The 16,908-nt window shown below is 43.6% G+C and overlaps 2 protein-coding genes across 5 annotated transcripts in view; one reads left to right on the top strand and one right to left on the bottom strand.

The window, feature by feature from the left end:
* CNOT1 (CCR4-NOT transcription complex subunit 1) overlaps positions 1-13,199 on the top strand; it is a 63,706-nt gene extending 50,507 nt beyond the window's left edge. For 2 of the 4 annotated variants that reach the window (XM_009290784.2, XM_009290783.2), the window contains exons 38-48: positions 3,571-3,802; positions 5,937-6,185; positions 6,809-6,972; positions 7,250-7,367; positions 7,844-7,945; positions 8,213-8,386; positions 9,763-9,912; positions 11,003-11,183; positions 11,590-11,722; positions 11,826-11,960; positions 12,106-13,199. In XM_009290784.2, the coding sequence (XP_009289059.1) occupies positions 3,571-3,802; positions 5,937-6,185; positions 6,809-6,972; positions 7,250-7,367; positions 7,844-7,945; positions 8,213-8,386; positions 9,763-9,912; positions 11,003-11,183; positions 11,590-11,722; positions 11,826-11,960; positions 12,106-12,184 (1,717 nt within the window). In that variant the 3' untranslated portion in view covers positions 12,185-13,199. Of the gene's footprint in view, positions 1-3,570; positions 3,824-5,936; positions 6,186-6,808; positions 6,973-7,249; positions 7,368-7,843; positions 7,946-8,212; positions 8,387-9,762; positions 9,913-11,002; positions 11,184-11,589; positions 11,723-11,825; positions 11,961-12,105 lie in introns of all 4 variants that reach the window. The other 2 variants (XM_019474996.1, XM_019474995.1) reach the window with 1 other exon arrangement.
* Positions 13,200-15,690: 2,491 nt separating this feature from the next.
* SETD6 (SET domain containing 6) overlaps positions 15,691-16,908 on the bottom strand; it is a 5,243-nt gene continuing 4,025 nt past the window's right edge. The window contains exons 8-9 of the mRNA XM_009290848.1: positions 16,709-16,851; positions 15,691-16,188 (exon numbers count right to left, since the gene is read on the bottom strand). Coding sequence (XP_009289123.1) covers positions 15,877-16,188; positions 16,709-16,851 — 455 coding nt within the window. The 3' untranslated portion in view covers positions 15,691-15,876. The remainder of the gene's footprint in view (positions 16,189-16,708; positions 16,852-16,908) is intronic.

The following is a 16,908-nucleotide window of genomic DNA, read 5'->3' as shown; positions in this document are numbered from 1 at the left end:
AAAAAAAAAAAATCAATACTTCCCATCAGCAGGCAGATGTCTAGCCACTCCTCGGAAAGCAGGGCTTCAGCGTGTGTAACACTTGCTTGGGAAGGCAAACACATGAATCATGAATGCCCCCCTTCATCCTCCTTTCCCTGATTGCTGAGCATGATGTCATATGGTATGGAATAATCCCTTTATTCAGTTTGGATCAGCTGTCCTGGCTGTGTTGCTTCCCAACCTCTTGCCCATCCCCAGCCTACTCACTGGTGGGGGAGGCAGAGTGGGAAAGAGAAAGCCTTGGTGCTGTGCAAGTGCTGTTCAGCAATTGGCAAAACACTGGTGTGTTGTTAACACTGTTTCAGCACAAATCCAAAGCGCAGCACCATATGGGCTGCTATGAAGAAAATTAACCTCTTGCCCATCCCCAGCCTACTCACTGGTGGGGGAGGCAGAGTGGGAAAGAGAAAGCCTTGGTGCTGTGCAAGTGCTGTTCAGCAATTGGCAAAACACTGGTGTGTTGTTAACACTGTTTCAGCACAAATCCAAAGCGCAGCACCATATGGGCTGCTATGAAGAAAATTAACTCCATCCCAGCCAGAAGCAGTAGACTATACCAGGTGGGGAGTGTTGCAGTGAGCTCCGTGAGCTGAGCTGGCATCAGTGCCCGTGTAGTAGTGCAAAGTATAGTGATAGATGTGGAGAAGAATCCATTTTGAGTGTAGTGAAAGGATACTGAGCTGTCTGCACGAGGATCCAAGAACAGTGGCAAGTGAAAAGTAACTGGAAAATGGAGGGAGGCTCTTCTTGACTGGCTGATAGTGCTCATACCTACTAAAGGACCTAGTCCTGACTGGGGCTTGACCAGGTAAATTGTGCTGCCACTGTAAAAGACACTTCCATTTGCTATAGAAGAGCACAGATGCATCTGAGTGCTGCAGCTGTTTGTCTAAAGAACCTGATAGCTGACCTCTGGCGGGTTCTGTAAATTTTTTCATGTAGTTTTTCATGAGCCATAAGCAGAATTGCTCGTGTGGAGGCATTGGCTTTCAGAAGCTGCAGCACAAACTGATGTGGTCTTTCATACTGCTTGGTGCACATATAAAGCCAGTGGGGCATAGTGAGACCATAGGCTTGTTTGTGGTAGTCCAGCTGTGTACAGTGAATGTGTAGACGCCGTAGTAACTGGTAAAATCTCATATAGCCTTATCAAGGGGTCAGCACAATAACTAAATTGGTTTTTGCATGTCTGTCGAGTCTTCTGGTGATAACTCTTGCTCATCTAATTTGCAGAAGATTTGGAAGAGGACTTGTTTTTTCCTCTGCTAACAGGTTGCATCTGTTCTAGGCTGTAGAGGGCTTACTGGATGCCACCAGTGGGGCAGATGCTGACCTCCTGCTTCGCTATCGTGAGTGTCATCTGCTTGTGCTGAAGGCTCTGCAGGACGGCCGTGCGTATGGATCTCCGTGGTGTAATAAACAAATTACTAGGTCAGTTATGAGACAACAGGAACATTGATGTAGCTTTCATCATCTTTTGGGAGTTACTGTGTTATTCTGAATCACTTGCCTGTTAATATTTTGCATTGCTGCAACTTGGACAGACAAAAAATAACTAGCTTTTTTGTCAAAAGTAACTAATCTTCTGATAATGCTGCTTCATCCTAGAACATGATAGGAATCTTTAATGGAATTAAGCATTAAAGATGCTCTCGGGTTTTTTTCTCATCTTATAGAGAATGTCTCTACATGCTGTCACAAACTAGGTGACATGGCATATGCCTGCAGCAGAAGCACTAGTGCTTCAGCTAGATGGATATGCTACTTTGTCCTCAGAAGAGAGGCTTCTTATGCTGAATAAACTGAAGTTCTTGAAGGGCTGTTGTGACCAGTGGTGCAGGGCAACAAATGCTTGAGGCTGATGACAGTTCCTGAACTCAAACATTACCTTAGAGAATGCTCTAGAAGAGGCTTCTTTTGGAGCTGAGTCATGAATCACAGTGAATGGCACAGTTTCTGAAGTGTTAGATTTGAGTTGCTTCGCTTAAACTGTGTTGTTTAAGTACACTTGTTAAAAGAAGTCTAATTCTTCAGGTGCCTGATTGAATGCAGAGATGAGTACAAGTACAACGTGGAAGCTGTGGAGCTGCTAATCCGCAATCACCTTGTTAACATGCAGCAGTATGACCTTCACTTGGCTCAGGTAAAGGGAACCTGCTCTTTTGGAGGAGAAGTGTTATGGTCAGTCCATTGTAAGATAGGTGGCTGAACTTGAATTGCCTTTTTCATGTTGACAGTCAATGGAGAATGGATTGAACTACATGGCTGTGGCATTTGCCATGCAGCTGGTAAAGATCCTGTTGGTGGATGAGAGAAGCGTTGCCCACATAACAGAGGCAGATCTGTTTCACACAATTGAGACACTCATGAGGATTAATGCTCATTCCAGAGGAAACGCCCCGGAAGGGTGAGATTGAAATACTGTGCAATATATTACTTCTCTCGTGCTCATTTATGATTTGAAATGTTGTATAGGCAATGTCTCATACCATTCAATCATACAGCTTTAAACTTTCTCTAGGGCTGCAGTCCTATGTTAGTTTAAACTGTCACTCTAATGTAATTGTGCTGATTTTATGCCAAAACGGAGGCAGCTGCAGCATGATGTCAAACTGAATGCTTGAGCGGGAAAATCTTTCTATGCACTGTGCTCCAAAATACTGTGGTACTGTGAGAAACTCACTTGAATTCCTGCTTTATCTCTAGTTTAGGCAGTATTCTTACCTGTTTAAATATCTAGGTGTTAATATGGTTGGTTGTTAATCACAAGCAATTCATCAAATTAGACAATCCTTTCTGTTTCTTTAGACAGCTTTGTTTAGAATCTACGAAGCAATCATCCACCAATCTCACATGGCTTGTGTATCCACTAGCAGATAATTGTGCCGCAAATGTTGCCACAGCATCTGGAAATATCTGTGGGACTTGCAGGCCTCCTGTTACTGAGGTGGAAGCAATTGCTTCTGGGTTTGAGAAAGACATGGATTGGAGCTTGGAGAACTCCAGTTTGCTGTGAGAGCAACCAGCAGCTGGCTGGTGGTGGTGGCAGTGGCTACCACTACCAAGACAACTGCTAGTGGGAGGTCCCAAAACAAAGGTCCTTTCCTCTGCAGTTGGTGTGGGTAGACTGTCTTCGCTGTATGACTTGATTTTCACTGCAGCCAGATTTAGTGCCCCAGTCAGGCTGTTCAGCACTGCCATCTCACTGTCTCAGAGCATTTTAGGGCTTCCGAAGTCTGCAAACGTGAAGCTGTTTTGAGTACTTGTGGTGCTTTGTTGCAGCACACTGCTGTATGAATTGGAGTGGAACTTCAAAGCTTGCATGACTTCAGTGTTCCTTCTTTCATCATAAATGTGTCTGCTTTCATGACTTATTTCTGCTATTCCAGTGAGGACTGGAAGATACGAAGATTTAGTATAAGAAATAACTTGCTTTTTTCCAACTATATTTGACTGAGCTTCCAGTTCCCACACCTTCTGGGGGAGGAGAAATTCTAACCCAGATCTCGCTCTGGTCTGTTGCATCAGATTACCCCAGCTGATGGAAGTGGTCCGATCAAACTACGAAGCCATGATTGACCGTGCTCACGGAGGTCCCAATTTCATGATGCATTCGGGAATTTCCCAAGCCTCTGAGTATGATGATCCGCCAGGTCTGAGGGAGAAGGCAGAATACCTGCTGCGGGAGTGGGTGAACCTCTACCATTCAGCTGCAGCAGGCCGTGACAGTACCAAAGCATTCTCTGCGTTTGTTGGACAGGTAGAGCTTTTGGAAAGAAAGGTGCTTTTTATTCAACATAAGTAGGGTGTGATGCCCTCCATTTTAAAGCAGTGTTATAACCTGTGTTAGGCATCCTTTTGAAACTTTCAGGTGTATGGCAGTTGACTATCAAAATTTTGTCTGGTTTTGATGGTAAAGTTCTGTAGAAACCCCTACCCTTCACCAAGTCATGTTCTTCAGCTACTGTAGCAACAAGCTGTCAGTCCAGACCATAAGTTTTGGGATAAGTCTGGTGGGAAAAGAACTTCAGCTGAGATAGCTGTTGGGAATGGTTCTGACATGCTCTGTGTAATGAAGCTTGACTAGTGTTGCTCCTTATGGGTAACAGTAAAAGCTCTGACAGCCTACAGAAGGAAATTGCTAATAGGTAGAGATGCAGGTGAATTGTTTCAGACCATGTGAACAAGGGAATCCTTCTTCTAACTGGAATCATTAAAGTGAGGAACAACTTGAAACTTTATTAGCTAAAGTGGTGCCTAAATTTAAATGGCCTCCAACATTTCACTCCAGGGCACCTTAACAGGTGTGATGAACAACACACATCTGCCTTCCAGGTGTGATTGAGAAGGGAGATACCCTCAGCAGCCCAACATGTGTGGTAACAAACTCCCTATAAATCTGCAGCCATCTTCCTAAAACTGTGTCCTGGCAGCTCCTTGACTGCAGCTGCAAGGAAGCCCCTGACTTAGTCTATCTGCGTTGTGTTCTCTTTAAATTTCCGTGTGATACCACAGAAATGCTACAGATTTGGCAGCTACTAACGAAAAGAAGTTCAAGCTACAAAGTATGCATAAAGATCTTGACTGATGCAGTGATTTTTCATGTGACCTTAGTGACCTCGTGTACTGGCTTGTAGCCAGCTTTCTGTTGGCCTGACTTCTACTGCATAGCATGTTTTTTGAATGATTTTAATGGGTCTTGTGTTAAACCCACTTTTTAAAAAAAAATTTTACCTCTTCATGGGACCTCACTCTTTTTATACCTTAAAGTATGCTTATAAAGCATACTTCAGTATAGTATACTCAAATACTGAATGCACTTGTGTCCTGCTTCACTCTTATCACACTTGTTTGCTTACCTTTTGTACATACTTGATCAGATTTGAAATAGCAATTGAAATATATCGAAGTGCAGTGTTATATATAACTTTTTCCTTACAGGCTTTAGCTATGGGTTTTAAAGGAGTATTTTGTAATAACTGCATTAAACAAGGTTTAATTGCTGAACTTAAATGATCATAGTTTTGGCTGCTTAAATTAAGTGTGGTTTCCTTTCCAGTAGTCTTTAGGACTAGAAGGAGCATAGAACTTCGAGTTCCTTTTAAAAAAAAAAAAGTTTCTCCAGAAATACTAGAAGTTCTCCAAGAGTTAGCGAATATGCTGTTTATATAGCTTCATGTCTGTGCAGTAGGAGTTTAGAAGTAAGATGCTTTATTCAAAACCCAGAGGTTTCCTGCAGTGTAATCTGTTTCATTTTGATGGCTTTAATACTGTGGGTAACAAATAAAAGGAGGTCTTTTTTTTTAATATGTGTTATTTAAAAACAACCCCCCAATGCAAAAAAAAAAAAAAAAAAACAAACAAGCCCACCCAGTCTTTCTCTGCATGTAATGTTCCTGTAAGGCAAATTCACTCTCCAAATGCAGTTTGCTTCTGCAGAACGTTGCTGCAAAGTAGTGATGGTTCCTGAGCTCGTAGCTGAAGTCTGCCCTTCCCAGAGCTTGTACACCCTGTGGGGGCTGCTAAAGGCCTGACAGACTGAACTGCTGCCGCCTCTTGGTGTCCTTCATGCAAGGTTGAGTGCTGGTGGCAGAACTGATACTGAAACAGGCTCCTCAGCTATGCTGATGGTTGAAAAGAATTGGGATCAAAAAGACTATTTGGGAGTAAACGTCTTTGCTAAAATTGTGTTGCCACCCTCAAGTTGCTTTGAAAATATTCATCTTGGGGGAAAAGTAGCAGAGAGAGCTCGCTACCCATCTCTTTTGAGAGCATGGTAAAAATTAATTATGCCAGGCAAGGTGGGTGCTTTGTAAAGTGTGTGTTGTTTGAAATAAGTTGTAAAATGAACTTTCTGTGGTTACGGTTCTGAGGTTTTTTCCTTTCCCGGATAGATGCACCAGCAAGGAATCCTGAAAACAGATGACCTGATCACCCGTTTTTTCCGTCTTTGCACCGAAATGTGTGTTGAAATCAGCTATCGCGCTCAGGCTGAGCAACAGCATAATCCTGCTGCCAACCCCACTATGATTCGAGCCAAGTGCTACCACAATCTGGATGCCTTTGTGCGACTTATTGCACTGCTAGTGAAGCACTCTGGGGAGGCAACCAACACAGTTACAAAGATCAACCTCCTGAATAAGGTTGGGAACCCTTTTTGTACTCACTGCATTTAAAGTGCATAATCGGGTGTACCTTTGCTGATAAAAGTGAAATGTAGACCTTAATGCAGGCTACCGCTGAAGTATCAGATGAGGACTTTAATGGGTTGGTAGCTGAAACGATAAACTGTTGAGTGGAGCATCAGCATGCCAAGTGGCTTTCTTGTTCACAAAGATTTCATATCAAACAAACCTGAAACTCACCTTTGTGCCTTGAAATAGAGAGTCAACTGCTGTTCTTTTGAGGCATTAGAAAGCGTGTTTTAAGGTTGGTGATTCCTGGGTGTCTGCCTTGATTTTGTGAGGGCCTTGCCTATACTCTTACACTACTTAGTTTATGGCTAAGGGAGTTACGACCTTCCAGCACTGCCCAGTCAGTCACTGTGACTGTGATCCATGGGACAGGGAGAGCAAAGTATAGAGGTTGGGAGCTGCTGATACAGATTATAATACTAATTTACGTGACACTTCCAATAACTAGAATTTTTTGTTCTTGTTAGAATCTACCGGTTTTGGGTTTTTTTACTGATGGTTGAAGTATCATCTATAGGTTGACTTGCAAAGTAATTCTTGCTGTAACCACTGAAATGTCTTGATCTCTTTAGGTTCTCGGTATTGTGGTGGGAGTTCTTCTGCAAGACCATGATGTTCGGCAGAGTGAGTTTCAGCAGCTTCCTTACCATCGCATTTTCATCATGTTACTGTTGGAATTGAATGCTCCTGAGCATGTGCTGGAGACCATCAACTTCCAGACACTAACAGCTTTCTGGTATGTATTTGAGATTGGCCACAATGTTCATCCTTTCCTGGTAGGATCAAGATTTTTCATCTCAAGGCTATCTGACTGTTCCTTTGTGGTGGCTTAATCACATTCGGAATAACTGGTTCTCCTGTAGACTGTCCACTTGCTTGTTTTGAGGAAGTTGACTGGTAAAACCCAAGATGCTAAAATGCCTCGCTTTTAGGGCTGTGTATGTTTTCCCTCAACGTTATGAAAAGCAATCTTATTGCTGTGCACTTCTAACCTGCTCTAACTTTTCTTTCAGTAACACATTTCACATCCTGAGGCCTACAAAAGCTCCAGGTTTTGTTTATGCCTGGCTGGAACTGATCTCCCATCGGATATTTATTGCAAGAATGCTGGCACATACACCACAGCAGAAGGTGTGGCTGCAGTTTATCTCTTCTGAATTAAAAAGCTCACACGGATGCTTATCTGGTGTGGTGCTGTTTCACATCTCTCGAAGTGCACTAGTAGCATGGCTGTTCTGTTTTTGTTGTCTTCCATATTCACAGTAACCTAACTGCATGGAGGGGAGTCTCTGTATCAATAAACTATTGAATATAGGGTGAATTGAGTTTAATAAACATGCCTTTGTCAAAGTCTGGAAGAGCTGTAGTCTAGACCAAAGACTGTCAACTCAGTATGGCATGTTGAGTGTTCTGGAAACACCCGTTTCTGTACATATGATGTACAGCTAAAGCCCTTGAAATGAGCTGTGCTGCACTCACTGCTAGAGCTAGCAGTAGGATGTAACTTCAATCCAGGTTTACATGAAGACCGATCTAATTATAGTTTTGGACTTAAGATAACTGCTTTTCATTGCACGTTTTCCACCTGCTGTTTTTTTTCTTGACAGGGTTGGCCTATGTATGCCCAGTTACTGATCGATCTTTTCAAGTACTTGGCTCCTTTCCTTAGAAATGTGGAACTCACCAAACCTATGCAAATTCTTTACAAGGTAAAAAAATGTCAGCTAATAGATGCTCCTTCCAACCAGCATTGCCTGAAAGTAGAGGTGTTGTGGTAGCAAAATAGGATTTACTGTTCTTTTATAATTTATTTCTTAGAGTTAAACGCAAATCCGGTGTGGGACAGAAACAGGCTACCTTCCCAAATTAATTTCTTCCTGTTAATGTTAACCACATGACATAGGAGGATGGCTCTGCAAGCTCTTGGGCAGTTTCAGTAGTTACACACCTCTTTTACATTATACTGTATTTCACAGGGCACTCTGCGTGTGTTGCTGGTCTTGTTGCACGATTTCCCAGAATTTCTTTGTGACTACCACTATGGGTTCTGTGATGTGATCCCACCTAACTGTATTCAGCTAAGGAATCTGATCCTGAGTGCCTTCCCACGGAACATGAGGCTTCCAGACCCTTTCACCCCCAATCTAAAGGTAGGACTTACTTTCATGAGATTGATAATGGGAAGCTTTTATGCTCCAAATACTCTTTATCCAGTGTTTTTGGTGGAGGCTGTGAAATTTTGGGAACAATTTAACTGATACTTGAATTAATGCAACATTCAAAAGTTAACAGGTAATTTGAAACTTAAGTGACATAGTCAGCAGCTAGCAGAACAGCATTTTTTAAAGCACGTAGGTTTCCATTATGTTTGTAATGCTCGATGTTTGACAGTTTCCATACAGAATGGGATGCAGTCCTTGTCCTGTATGAAATTTGTTGCAGCTGGAAGCGTAACGCTTGACTCTGGTCTTTGTGGCTTCGTTGGCACCCATAAATACTTAGCTTGCTTGCAGGGTCTTTGCAGGTTCAACCTGAAAGGGCAGGCTGTTGAGACTTGTGTTACACGAGAACTGCATCGAGAACCTAGCTTTTGCATGGAAAGCCAGAGGGCTTTTCTGTTTCCAAAGGGAGACTGACTTCATGGTGTTCCTAGATCTGACTGGCGCACAGTGTTGGGGCAAGGGTGTCTTTATCATTTTACTGTCTCATTTATCACTGAAAAACAGACTACTTAAGCATTCTTTGTGACTTTGCTAAAGCAAACCTGTTTGAAAGTTCTGCCAACAGTTCTTGTCTCAGTTTTGCGCAGCTCATGCTGGATGATACAGTTTGCGCTCTGCAGGATGCGTGGGGACTGGAGTTCAGTTAACTAATTGTTGAAGAGCTGGTGTCCAAGCACTATGTAATTGTAAATATTTTTGATGATAAACATGGACACCATCTTATCTTGAAAATAATGAGATAAACCACCATTCCGAAGCAAGCCTCTTGCATAATGGGGAGAGACTTTGAGAAGTGTTAATGTTACCTAATTAAATCTTAGGGCATGCGCCAGTCTCCTTACTGTGGAAGGATCAGGAGCAAGCTTTCTCACACTGCTAAAGCATTGTCCTATTTCTCTTCTTTGCCTAAGCTATGCAGGGTAATGGGAGTGAAGCTGCAACACTCATTCAGTTAGCACTTCTTGAGATTGAAGAAGGCTGTTCTTGACTTATGTGGATGTTTGTACTACCAAACTGTCTTGAGTGTAGATAGGGAGACTTCAAAGGCTGAATTCCCCTACGCCTTCATCCTTTAATTCTTTTATCCTCTACTCTCAATTCTTTGAGACAGTCATCTAATAAGTTTGCACGTTGAAGACCAAGTTTCTTCTGAAATCTGCAAAAGCCTAGTGTTTCCTCTTCATTGCTGGTAGGAAAAAGCAATCAACAGCAGTAGTTGATGTAGTATCACTTGCAGATCTGCTTTTGTAATTTGTTCCTTCAGGATTGCTTATGATTTAGCTGACTGGGATTTCTCTCAACAGGTGGACATGTTAAGTGAGATTAATATTGCTCCACGAATACTCACAAATTTCACTGGAGTGATGCCACCTCAGTTCAAGAAAGACTTGGATTCCTATCTCAAAACCCGTTCTCCAGTCACTTTTTTGTCTGACTTGCGCAGCAACCTACAAGTGAGTGGCTGGTTTCTGAGGATGCGGAATTTAAATAGTGTGGGACAAATGATCTCGTTGGCTGAGTCACCCTCCTTTCTTGCAGGAATTTTGTTGGTGTGTAGCAAGCATGTGTTCCAGGCAGTAGAAAAGTGTCTTAAAACGCACACTTCTCTGAATATTTCCTCTCCCACTCCCTAGCAGGATGTTTAAGTCTGTGTTAAGTAGTTTCAGCCAGGTGGAATTTAAGGAAAGAGGAATGTTGACTTTAACAACCCTAAAATGATCTAATTTAAAAGCAGTTGGTTTTATCTACATGAGCTGCCAAATGCTCATGTGAGTGAAAATGTAAGGTTATCTAAAACTTTGACTCTTCTGCTTGCATGTCTCTAGTGCACAACCTTGCAAATCTTTAGTGAAGAATGTAGTCAGAGCTGATTGCACCAAGCTTGCTTTTTTTGTCCTCAACAATTGGGTGATGAAGAGTCTTGTGGCTTCCATCACACAACTCCAGCACTGTTTATCTAGGCATTGTCTGAGATTCAACGGGTTTTATTGAACTTGACTGCGTTTTTTTAGAATCTCATGAAATTTTGACTCCGAGTGGATCCATGTTACTAGTTATTGAAATCTATGGATCTGCATGCTGATGCCTTAGGGGGGAGAAAAAGGCAAATTAGCTAAAGCCCAGTTCAGAATTGTTAGCCAGCTGCCTGTGTTTAACACACCACATGGTTTGGCTTGCAACAGACTTCAGGAGTGAAGTTGGACTTTCTCAGAAAATTGCTCAGACTGAAGCATTCACATAGGTGGTGTGCGTTTCAGCCAGCCTCTGGCACTGCTGGTGAATTCAGATTGCCTTTACCTGATTTTTTTCTTTTAGGTAGGGAATATAAAAATTGTCTGGGTCTGTCAACATTTTGCTGATGCTTTTGAAAATATATATATAACTGCTATATTACGAAAGGGTAAATGCCAAAATGAATTTGTGGATGTCTGTGTTGTCTTCTGTATAATCAAGAAGATAGTTGGTTGCTGTTATTGTACATGCTGTACCTTCGATTGCTGAAGGAATATAGAACGTTAATGCTTTTCATATCTTTGCTATTAGGTATCAAATGAACCTGGCAACCGCTACAACATCCAGCTGATTAATGCACTGGTGCTCTACGTAGGTACTCAAGCTATTGCGCACATTCACAACAAAGGCAGCACACCCTCTATGAGCACCATTACCCACTCAGCTCACATGGACATCTTCCAGAATTTGGCAGTAGACCTGGACACTGAAGGTGAGCTGGAAACGTTTCTAGTTCATGCGATGTCAAATTTAACAGACAGCAGATTGTTTGAGCTGTGAGAAATACAGATGATCATTTCATGTAGTTGCTAGTGAATTCACGGTAAGTAATGCTGCGTTAGAATATTAAATTCTGAATACAGGAGCAATATTAAAACCAAATGTTCAAGGTATTCAAGGGAATGAGAAATAAGTTTAATGAAGAGGAATTGAATTCTTGCTGCCCCATCAGCTTGGACTGAGAAGGCTTTTTCATATCTTCAGTTGTTTTTGTTTCTTCTTGTACCTTCATAAGGCAGGCGCACAACCCTTAATCTTAAGCAATACTAGTTGCTGCTTTATTCCTTTTTGTGTTTGTGGAAGGAAAACCGTATGTACTCACTGGTCCTCTTCTGCAGGCCGGTACCTTTTCTTGAACGCAATTGCCAACCAGCTGCGATACCCCAACAGTCACACCCACTACTTCAGTTGCACCATGCTGTACCTGTTTGCAGAGGCCAACACTGAGGCTATCCAGGAGCAGATCACTAGGTGAGAGGGGAGGCATTTAACTTGCCAGCATTCAGCTGTTCACTTTCCTTCCCTGTGTAGTTTGGATCTTTGAGCTCTAACTGTTTTTACTTTTGGATTTCAGGGTTCTCTTGGAACGACTGATTGTAAATAGGCCTCATCCCTGGGGTCTCCTTATTACCTTCATTGAGCTGATAAAAAACCCAGCGTTTAAGTTCTGGAACCATGAGTTTGTTCACTGCGCTCCAGAAATTGAGAAGTGAGTAAAACTGATCCATAAAATCACTAAAACAATCTATCTGAAGCAGGGGCTGAGATGCACCTCGAGTTTTTTGGTGCTTCATAGTGGAAGTGCCATTTGCTGCCATAAATGCACCTAACGCTGCGTTGCTTCTTGTCTTCAGGTTGTTCCAGTCAGTTGCACAGTGCTGCATGGGGCAGAAGCAGGCCCAGCAAGTAATGGAAGGGACTGGTGCCAGTTAGGTGAGCTGCATCTTGTGTCGTAAGCGTGCCAGCCTGGAGGTCCCTGTCCCATCGACTGACAGAAGACTCTGTAAGGCTCCTCCTGACCTTCCCAGCCTGCTTGATTGGGTAGACGCAACAGACCCTGGGTGACAGTCTATGTGGGCACGTTCCAAAGTTTGAAACAAATTTTTGACTTTTGGCCAAAATTCAGAAGATGCTGTGAATATCATTTTGAACTAGTGTAAATACAAGGAACAGAAACGTTTGTCTGGACTTTTGGGTTTGTGCAAATTGTGTAAAAGGCAGGTGGGTAACTGGTGCCTGTCCAGCTTGTAATAAAGGGGCAGCTGCTGATGCCAAGCACTTGTCTGGGGCAGACCTCCTTGTCCTGACATTCCCAGACTCCCAAAGAATATTGAAAAGCCAGTAATATTATGTAACTTATTTTTCTTTATGTGGATGGGGGACCTTCAAATCACTTAAGTTGTTTTACAAAAAAAAAAAAGGTGGATGTGTTTGGAATATGGGAATACTATGGAGTAGGGGAGGGGTGAGGGCGGGGTTAAGGTTCAGGGTTGCTTTTCCCCACCCTCATCAAATGCTGACAGACAGCAAGTGGAGTGGCATTCAGAGAATGCCTCCTTTCTGTTGGAGAAGACACACCTCAGGCCCTTTGGGAGAGGGTCAGCTGTTTTTAGTAAAGAAACCAGAGACCAGGCCTATAGCTTTTTTTTTTTGACACTTGTAAATTTTGGAAGGGGAGGGGGTTTAAATCTAGACCTTTTCCCGCCTCCCACCCTGTGACCACACAGCATAAGTAAGTTTGTAAAAAAAAAAAAAAAAAAAAAAAAAACCCAAAAGAAAAAAAAAAAACCCAAAGGACCAATACAGCCCATTTTGTAAGGATTTTGAATGTTTTGTAAAGTATTGGTCCATGTGTTGTATTTTGTAGCCTTTCTAGTTCTTGGGCTTTAGTTCTCCCACTTCTTGTATGTATGCATACTGTAGTTACACATTAAAGTCATGACATGCAGCACGTGCCACTGTGCTTATTCTCTCCAGTTCCATCCTACCTGGCCAGTTGATGTCTTTCCAAGTCTGTTTCACCCCTCCAAAATCTGCAGTTTTCCAGTGTGTTTTGACCACTGCCTATTGAAAGCAACTGAGCTTGTTTTTTTAGCTTCAGGTCAGAGGGGAGAATTGTTATGGGCCTCGCTTTGAAGTGCAAAAGGAAAGGACACAGTTGTGTGGAGATAGAAATACCTTAATTACAAGTTCACGAGGAGAATTTCTGTCTGACAAAGTTGTGCTGGAAAGGAGACTGCTTGCAGTGGAGGGGTGCAGAGCATAGACAGCAGACCAGCTGCATTTCTCATGACTTGTGCCCTACTATGATAGTTCCCTTCAGCAAGGATCTGTGCAAGGTTGCTAGTTAGCTGTAATAAGGATAGGTGGCTTCAGTGTTGCTAATACTGCAAGCTCCTTTAGCCTATGCCTTGCAACCTAGCAGATACTAGGAACTAGAGCTTCACTGCTCTGTAACATTACTAGTTTGTTAAAGCTAGTTGACTGCTCTTGTATGGGTGGAGAGGTCAGGATTTCCTGCTTCGGTTTAAGGGACTGCATACCTGGCTGTGCTTCTGCTGCACAGAGCAAAAACTAGATCCAGGGGACCACTGAGCCAACTGTGCCAGTGGACTGCAGCTCAAGGGGAATTCTCTTATCTGTGACCTGTTTCTAGGCAGTGTTTTTTCAGTTGCCTGTGTGTAAAGGAATACTTTCTTGCCACATCCTACAATTCCCTGGCATTTGTTTGGCAGGTCAGCAGTTGTGCTGAAATTGAGCCTCTTGGAAGTTGGAATTTTTTTGTTTCTGGTGTTGCAACTCCAGTTTATTCTTCCTCCTGTATCGGGTCAAGATATGGAGAATTACCAGCAACCAGTTTTTCTTTACCTAGTCCAGGTGCCATGGGGTTTTTTTTTCTGCTGTTTAACTCTAGCAAACCATATGCAGAGCTTATTGACTTGTCCTAATGACTCAAGGCTCAAAGGTCTCTCTGGTTCTGTACTAATGCTGCTGTACATGGCGGGTTCCCTGCAGGCTTTAAGAACCATTAGGCTGGTGTAAAGAGGGGGTGGAAGGTGGACAGGACTCGGCCAAGATCTCAGTAACACAAGTTGCGCTGGTAGGACGGAGGCTACTGCACTTCGTATCCTCTCTTAGCAGGTAAGGAGCCTGCAGCTGGTACTGTCAAAGTAAATAGTGCTGGTGTCAGCTCCCCAAGGATGACCAGTGTCTTTGCCAGCAGAGGCCCTGGGTATAATACACTTCATGTTTAAGAAATGAAGACTAACCTTTCGATCCACTGTGTGCCTAGTTTGAAATCTAGTCTGCTGTAGGAAGAGAAGAGCCAAGATGGCAGACTGGACTCTAAACAGCTGCTGCATTACACCACTGTAAAAGGGGAATTTTTAAAAGCCACTGTTAAACCACCCTGGCCCCCAGCGGTGCAGGTGGGGCTGTAGCTGACCTTTATCTACATGAGTACATGGGGTTTGCTTGTTCGCAGTATTTCTAACTGCAGCAGCAGCAAAGATCACCCCCCTTTAAGATGGGGCTTTGCACCCTGTTGAAGTAGACAGCGTTGGCTGGATAAGAAACATCATCTTTATTAAATATAGCTTGGCCTGCAAACCTCCAGTGTTCTGTCATGCAGAAACTGCTGAGGGAAATATTAATGTAGCTGTGATGCAGAGCAGTGCCTGAGTTCAGGAAGAACTTTATCAACCGGAGGGTGTGCATTGAACGCTTAGCCTACAGCAGCTGCAGAACTGTGACACTGCTCCTGCATAGAGTAGTCTCAAGCCCATACAGAAATGCCTTTTATAAAGGTAAAAGGAAATATCTTGCTATACTGAGCCTACATGAAAACCAGACAGGTGGGCTTGTACTCTTTAAAATGCTCAGTATCAACAAAGCATAGGTGAAGAGTTTAGTTTGTCAGCGTCTCCACCTGCCAGATACTTACTCTGAACCTCTGTAAGGTAAGAGCTACCAGCTGGATCTCTGCCCTCTGCATCTGGACAAGGAGCAGTTCTTGCCTTAAATTTCTGATGCTGAATGAGGGAACCCATTTCTTGTTCTGACAGGGTATGTCTGCCTTCCTAAAGCAGCCATTAGGAGATCTGGGTGTTCTTAAGTCCTCTAGAAGAAGGTGGTAGTTGTGCTCCAGAGCTCTCGCTGTAAGGTAGAGCCACCCAAAACCACTTTTAGAAGAAGTTGTGCTCCAGAGCTCTCGCTGTAAGGTAAAGCCACCCAAAACTACTGTGCTGTGGAAGATATTTTTGTTTATGCAGAGGTAGCTAAAAAGCCACGTGCCATATGAGGGACAAGTGGGCCCGTATTCAATCTTGCCATCTGTTCTCGCTGCTGTAGAAGAGATGGCCAAAGGCTGACCTTCCCCTCCTGAGCACGGTTCCTTGTGCTCCAGAGCTCTCGCTGTAAGGTAAAGCCACCCAAAACTACTGTGCTGTGGAAGATATTTTTGTTTATGCAGAGGTAGCTAAAAAGCCACGTGCCATATGAGGGACAAGTGGGCCCGTATTCAATCTTGCCATCTGTTCTCGCTGCTGTAGAAGAGATGGCCAAAGGCTGACCTTCCCCTCCTGAGCACGGTTCCAGGCAGTTCATTTCCAGCAGCAGCGAGGTTTCTAGTGTACCAGCTCTAGCAGCTGATGCAAGATCCTTTTCTGTCCATAGCGCACATGCAAAGCTTGCTGCTCCCTTCGACTCAGTTTCTCATAAGCCTCCTTGTTATTTAGCAAGTCCTGCTCCGCTTTCAAGTCTGACCTGTAAGACTCCAGGGTCAGCAGCACACTGTCATAAAGGAGCTTCTTGCAAGGGGTTTTAAGTCTGGAGAGAGCCTCATTAGAAAGGGTAGAGTTTTCCTCTTCCTCACTGTCGTCTTCCCAGCCATCTTGTTCCTTATACTCCTTGAATTCTTCTTCTGACATGCACAGCACCTGTAATGACCCAGGCAAAGAGACAAGTCACTGGCAGTGCAAGTACATCAGGCTTTCTTCTCTAAGTGGTCTTAAAGCCACACAGAGCAGGTGAGCTACTCCTCAGCTGTGCAAAAGGTGAGTAAAACTGGCTTAGATACCTAATCACAAGTAACTTGTGGGTTAGAAGAACATTCAAAGAGCAAACCTGGGTGTTGGGAACAGTCTTAAAGGACATCTCACTGCTACCTACAAAGGTGCAAAGCTCTCCAGAACAGCAGTAGCCCCGGAGCCATTCAAGACCAGTTCGTAAGTACACGTGGGTGGTTAGTTCAGGAGAGGAAGACGACAGTACCTGAAGCCTGGGGAGATGGGCAACCACATCCCCTACCAGTTTTCACACAGGAGCGTTAGTACCAAAATGCAATTACAGGCTTTCCCCCCCCTCATCGAACCATTTTGCATGCTGGTTTGCACAGCTGCAGTACACTTAGTCTGTGCTCTTCCTTGTGTAGCTCTTCCACCACTCGGCAGTGCTTACCTTCAGGGTCGTGGACAGCTCTTCCTCTGTCAGCACCTCATCCCAGCCAAGCACAAAGGCGCCTTCCTCCCCCACCATCTCCAGCTGGCACAAGAAGTCCCACTGCTCTGAGACCAGCCGCTGCTGTGCTTCGCTTTTGGCACCTGTTTTGAAGACAACAGAGCTGCAAACCCAACTCGAGTTGCGGGGGGGGGGGGGGG

Source organism: Aptenodytes forsteri, unplaced genomic scaffold (assembly GCF_000699145.1).
Source record: "Aptenodytes forsteri isolate BGI_AS27 unplaced genomic scaffold, ASM69914v1 Scaffold14, whole genome shotgun sequence".
Classification (NCBI taxonomy): Eukaryota; Metazoa; Chordata; class Aves; order Sphenisciformes; family Spheniscidae; genus Aptenodytes; species Aptenodytes forsteri.
Note: the sequence above shows the minus strand (reverse complement) of the source record. Positions and strands in the feature narration are given on the sequence as shown.